The following is a 6,362-nucleotide window of genomic DNA, read 5'->3' as shown; positions in this document are numbered from 1 at the left end:
ACTTTGACGTCATGATTGATTCATCTGAGACCAACAGTCAAGTGAACACAGAGAGGAGAGGATGTTATAATATGAATAGTTCAATATATAATACACACATGGAGCCTACATTTGTTTTGTTTTTACCAACATTGGTAACACTTTGTGGACACTTGAACCATGTTGAATAAATTGATTCCATTGTTTGCCAATTTTTGTAAAACAAATAATCAAATAAATTCAACTTTCTTTCTTAATGAGTGATGTGATTATAACTGTGTTATTCTGCTCTAAAGACATGTTCTAGTTCTCTCTACTTCTAGTCATCATGGTTCTGTTTCTGTAGAGGAGCAGGACTTTTATTTTGACAATCAGAGGGTTAATGAATGTACTTAATGAAGCCACAGCTAGTTGTATCGGTGCTTTAGTGAAGGCTGTGTTGGCTTCAGGGTCGACCTCTGGCCTGTGAGGGATTCCTAACACACCACGAGATCAGTTGATCAGCAAAAATAGAACAAAAAAAAAAACGTGATTTAATTTATTTTTCCAAAGAAACATTATGATGAAAGTGTTTCCTGTCGGTCAGACATCGGTCACTTTGTGGAAAACCCCTCCGAACACGAGCGGGTCGTTTCATTGAGACGAAGAGCGAGGAGGGAAGAAGAAAAGAGAAGGAGGATGACTAACCGGAGATACAACTTCCGCTTTTTCAGGCCTTAAGTATGTGCTGCGTCCAGACGTCCGTCAGTTCACCAAAGCTCTCTGGAGACGAAGACCAACAGAGATTACTTCATTACAGCATTCATCTCTTTAATCTCATATCTACCATCCTGTTCTGTTGAAGATGGAAAGCTGCGGAAGCCTGATGAAGAGCGTGCTGGTCGCCATCGTCCTGGTGGCCGTGCTTCAGTCTGGATCGGCAGGTAACATCAAGATTAAGATAACCAAAGCATGAATTCTACCAGAGGACTCTTTCCTCCTGTGACACATTTAAAACACATCTTATTTCTGTTTTTATTTAAACTCATCTGTTCTCTCTTTCAGCAGAGAAGCTGGCATCCTGCTGCAAGAAAGTCACCGCCCAGGAGATAACCGACCCCATCTTAGGGTGGATGCTGCAGCGGCGCAACCTGCCGTGTGTCCAAGCTGTGATGTGAGTACAAAGAATCAATAAATACAAACCTATTCATCGTTCACAGACTGAAACAGTGCTCCGCATTTTGAATAAATAAAAGCTTTGTTTGTTAGTATTTGTCATGAACTGACACGTCGACAGCACATTACTGACCATTCCATTTAATACACTCAGTATGAGGCAGTCCCACTTAAAACCATCATTTGTTTAGCTGATTATTAATCATATACACCTCACCTTTGTGCAATAACGTGTAAACTGCACAATACAACAATTCAGCTCTGCAATACTTCCATTAATTTAACTTTACATAATGCTTTTTGTTTTCTTCTCATAAGAGCAAATGTGACAGAAATTTCTGATTCTGACAGCAGCTTGTACTTTGAGTACTAATGTTGTATTTCTTTTGTCATTTCTGCAGCTTCCAAACAAAGGCCGGCCTCTTCTGCAGTCAGCTGGAAGCTCCCTGGGTTCTCCCCAAGATCGCCGCCTTCAAGTGAGTTCAAATTTTAATTCTTTTGCCTTTTCAACCCAAACTTATTCCGTCATCAACGTTTGGTCTCATGTGTTCCTTTTCTTTCTTCTCACAGGAAAGCAAAAGCTCAGCTCGCTGCTTCGTCTCCCGTCTCCCTCCTCTCCATCATCACCTCCACCGCCTCCCCTTCCTCCTCCTCTCTTCCTCCTTCCTCCTCTCTTCCTGCTTCCTCCTCTCCTTCCTCCTTCCCCTCCACTGAAGGCGCTTCAGAAACAGCTTCAGAAACAGCTTCAGAAACAGCGACGAGCGGCGTCTTCTCCACCTCCAGCCGATGAAAACAAAGAGATTACGTCCTGAACCCCGAAACAAACTAAGAAAAGAACAGAATTCATGTTTAATTATTATTATGTTGAATATTTAGTTCAGTTTTCAAGAGTGAAATTATTTATTAGATTAATTTAATTGACCAGATAGAAGTATCGAAGTATTTATTAATGCCAAGCGTATTTATTAATGTTTACAAGTAACTGTGTACAACTTAATGATTAGTCATGAGAAAATGTTTAGAGCTATTTATTTATTTGAAAACTTGTGAAATTGGTCAGAAATAAACGTTGCACATGTGATCCTGAATCCAGTGTTTGTTTATCAGTTCATCTCTTCATCTTATCTGACTTCTTTCTCTGAAAAAGAGAGAAGCTATAAAGAGTGTAATAATGTTTTACCCATGAAGCATCATGGCATAGTGGTTAGTGGTTGCAACATTAATTTACCCAAAACGACAGCGAGCTGTTGAATATGTCACAACAACAACAACATTACAGCATCTTTTCTTTTCATTTTATCATCACACCATCTTATAATTCATTTTCCACTTTGGTGTCACGTTGACACAAAGCAGCAGCTTTAATCGTCCACAAACATTCACACTAAATGTTTAAATGACAAAGAACAGAAGAACCTCTGACTGCAGAAATATTTGATAAAAGTTTCTCAATTGAAAAAAAAATGTAACGCTTGCTTGACATGTTTGCCTTTGTTAAAATAAAATGAAGCACTGAATGTATTATATTTTCAGCTGTTTCTGCAGTGCTAATGCTTGTCTTTAGTGGTGTAACGGACCTCCGATTAATAACACGGTTTAACGTTAACCATCACAGAGTAAATAAAGTTTTAACGTTAACCATCACAGTGTAAATAAAGTTTTAACGTTAACCATCACAATGTAAATAAAGTTGTAACGTTAACCATCACAGTGTAAATAAAGTTGTAACGTTAACCATCACAGTGTGAATAAAGTTGTAACGTTAACCATCACAGTGTAAATAAAGTTTAACGTTAACATCACAGTGTAAATAAAGTTTTAATGTTAACCATCACAGTGTAAATAAAGTTGTAACGTTAACCATCACAGTGTAAATAAAGTTTAACGTAAACCATCACAGTGTGAATAAAGTTGTAACGTTAACCATCACAGTGTAAATAAAGTTTAACGTTAACCATCACAGTGTTAATAAAGTTTAACGTTAACCATCACAGTGTAAATAAAGTTTAACGTTAACCATCACAGTGTAAATAAAGTTTAACGTTAACCATCACAGTGTGAATAAAGTTGTAACGTTAACCATCACAGTGTAAATAAAGTTTAACGTTAACATCACAGTGTAAATAAAGTTTTAACGTTAACCATCACAGTGTAAATAAAGTTTAACGTAAACCATCACAGTGTAAATAAAGTTTAACGTTAACCATCACAGTGTAAATAAAGTTTAACGTTAACATCACAGTGTAAATAAAGTTTAACGTTAACCATCACAGTGTAAATAAAGTTTAACGTTAACCATCACAGTGTGAATTAAGTTCTCCTGACATGGTTCTCCTCCAGTACTCAGTAGAACATGTGGTTCTAGTCTCTGATCTCTGATCATGTTTCATTGTAAACAACCAATCAGAGGAGCGCTAGTAACGTTAGCAGCACCGCTAACGGCTAACCAACGGAGGTTCACTTCAGTTACACTATGATGATTATGAGATGTTTTCACATGAATTTGAAATAGATATAAGAGATGAATTATGAGTGTTATTTGTCAGAACTCTGCAGCAGATTCTCTCTGAGGTGCTCTGTTGTTGTTGCGTGCCAAACAAAACAAAACAAGAAGAAGTTGAGACATTTTCTTGTGGCTCCGGTGTTTCATTTTTCGCGGTAAGCTTGTCACAACCCAGAAATTATATTTTGTCGTTTCTACCCAGCACTGTGGACATCGTGGACGGGAGTCGATGAAGCACTGACACGACAGAGATCTAGATAGTAGTGAGCACCTTCTCTCTGATCATGATGTGAGTCTCACTCTGTACTGAGAGGAGACAAAGACACAGAGACAAAGACACAAAGACAGAGCGACAGAGAGACAAAGGCACAGAGACAGAGAGAGAGGCACAAGATAAACTCATTCATTATCCAGAACTTTGCAGGTTTTGGGTCATTTATGCATTGTCATCACACCGGTTAGCAATACTTCCAGTGAAGTTAGGAATAATCTCAACCTGCGTGACAACAACATGCCACATCAACCACCAGGCCGTGCATCTTTTTCACACTTTGAGTGTGTGTGTGTGTGTGTGTGTGTGTGTGTGTGTGTGGGATTGATTCTCAGAAAGAGACGTGGGGGGGGGGGGGGGGGGGGGGGGGGTTGAATTTCCACAGAGGCCTTCAAAAACAGATTCTCTGGGGCGGAGGTGTGAACGCACCACGGCCACACAGACGCGTCATAAGTGCTGCCCCCAGAAAGACACCAATAAATGTCCAACGATCGGTCGGCTTGTGAGATCGCAGCCTGATCAGCGAAACCTGTCGTTCAAAATGTCCTCGAGGATGCTGTTCGTCACTCTCCTCCTGCTCTCGGCGTGTCTGTGCGTCCAGTCCTTTACAGGAAACGGTAAGAACCAAACGACTTGGTATCATCAGTGTATTTAGAGCCCAGTGAACTCACTATCTAACTCACTGTTAGATACGGCTCGACGATAAATGTCGGTGCAATTTTTTGGAGCTTTTATATTTTGATCCTATCATTTTTAAATCAGTTTTTATAATATTATATTTACATTTATGTTTTGAAATGTTTATTTCTATATATTTTATTCAGTTCAACTTCAAAGTAAAAAAAATAATTACAGAGCAAATATAACTTTAAGAGATCCCAGATCAGGATTTTTTTTGCCGTTGATACCAACTGGCGATCGTTGAAGATCCGTATTAACAGATACAGATTATCTCATCACTGATTGGTTGTTTACAATGTTACATTAGCAGAGATCAGAGACTAGAAAGCATTAATGTCGATGTCCTGATCGCAGATTTTTGTCAATAAAACTTTATTTCACACTCTGATGTTTTAACATTAAACTGTAATTAATCCGCGGTTCACATGAACCACGAGGGGGGGGATCAATAAGGATCTGCGACGGTCCGCGACGGTCCGCTACACCACGACCGTGGCTCAGCGATAGAGCGGGTCGTCCATCGATCAGAAGATCGGCGGTTCGATGTGTTGCCTTGTTAAGATACTTAACCCCAAAGCGGGCTGTGCCATCGCAGTGTGAATGAGTGACTGACATGTAGGGTTAGGCTAAACAAGTCCATTTATCAGTGGTGAATGAAAGTTGCTCAGGCCAAACGCATGCACACCGTCAATCTCTCTTCTTTCTGGCCGTCTCAGGACGCCTCGTTCGCAAAAAGGTCCCATGCTGCACCGAGGTCTCCGCCGCTAACATCAGCAGCAAAGTGATTGGCAACGTATATCGAAAACAGTCTTCGAGTCCTCGCTGCCCGGAGGCCATAATGTAAGTTTATACATCTTATCAAAGCACGCAAGCAAAAGACATTTAGAATCTCACTTCACTTCTCTTTATTCGTCCCAGTTTCTTCACACAAGGAGGATCGGTCTGTGTTGATCCAAAGGCTAAATGGGCCAAGAACCGTAAGTTGAAGCAACACGTACTGGAACACAAGAGTCTACAGGAACACTAACGCTCTCCTCTTCTGTCTCTCTCTCTAGTCACTGCCAATATGACGAAGGTGTGAACCCCCCCCCGACCCAAAGAGCAACACCCCCACACCTGGAAGTGTCTTATGAAGCAATTAATATGTTTAGTACCCCAAAACATTTCTGTTTGTTTTCTGAATTAACGTTTCAATCATAACGAGATATTTTGCTGGGTATGATATAAAGTCTGTTTCAAATTTATTCTCATTATTATTCACCCAAGATCTTCCCCATTGTCAAAGTTTTGGTTCATTTTGTAAGAAGAAATAAAAGAAAAGTTGAATGAAATCTTAAATAAAGAAGTACATTTAAAACAAAAACAGTATTGTTTACATTTTGTACTACCTTGTCATCATTTCAAATGTTAATAGTAAAAAATAAATGTTGTTCTGCTGGTTTTCTTAAAGGTCGTGTCACGTTGTTTGATTCCTTAAATCAAACGTGGCTCTTGAAATCACCTGATATCTTGTATGACTAGTAGTCGACTCATATGGCTTCATCTGGTAAAATAAAACAATTCAATACATTTTTAACAATTTTAAAAAGGCAATGCTGCTAGCTTGTAGCGTTAGCATGTTAGCTGGTAGCATTAGCTTGTAGCTACAGCAGCATGGGCCAACAGTAAACATTGTTAGTTCATGTTTGAGCCGGTCTTAAATTTAGTTTTTAGTCTATTTTACATGTAAAGTACATGACGGACAGCGAGTGGGACTGTGCACAGTTTAAATGG

General features: G+C 39.4%; 1 protein-coding gene across 1 annotated transcript; it reads left to right on the top strand.

The window, feature by feature from the left end:
• Positions 1–4,369: 4,369 nt before the first annotated feature.
• Positions 4,370–5,954, top strand: LOC137890821 (C-C motif chemokine 2-like). Its single transcript, XM_068735057.1, has 4 exons — positions 4,370–4,525; positions 5,306–5,429; positions 5,508–5,566; positions 5,645–5,954. Exons 1-4 carry the CDS (start codon positions 4,450–4,452, stop codon positions 5,668–5,670), a joined length of 285 nt encoding a protein of 94 aa, XP_068591158.1. The 5' UTR covers positions 4,370–4,449; the 3' UTR covers positions 5,671–5,954.
• The last annotated feature ends 408 nt before the right edge of the window (positions 5,955–6,362 follow it).

This window comes from Cebidichthys violaceus, unplaced genomic scaffold, assembly GCF_023349555.1.
Source record: "Cebidichthys violaceus isolate CVI_PGR_0920_01 unplaced genomic scaffold, fCebVio1.0.p SCAF_698, whole genome shotgun sequence".
In the NCBI taxonomy this organism is placed as follows: domain Eukaryota; kingdom Metazoa; phylum Chordata; class Actinopteri; order Perciformes; family Stichaeidae; genus Cebidichthys; species Cebidichthys violaceus.
Note: the sequence above shows the minus strand (reverse complement) of the source record. Positions and strands in the feature narration are given on the sequence as shown.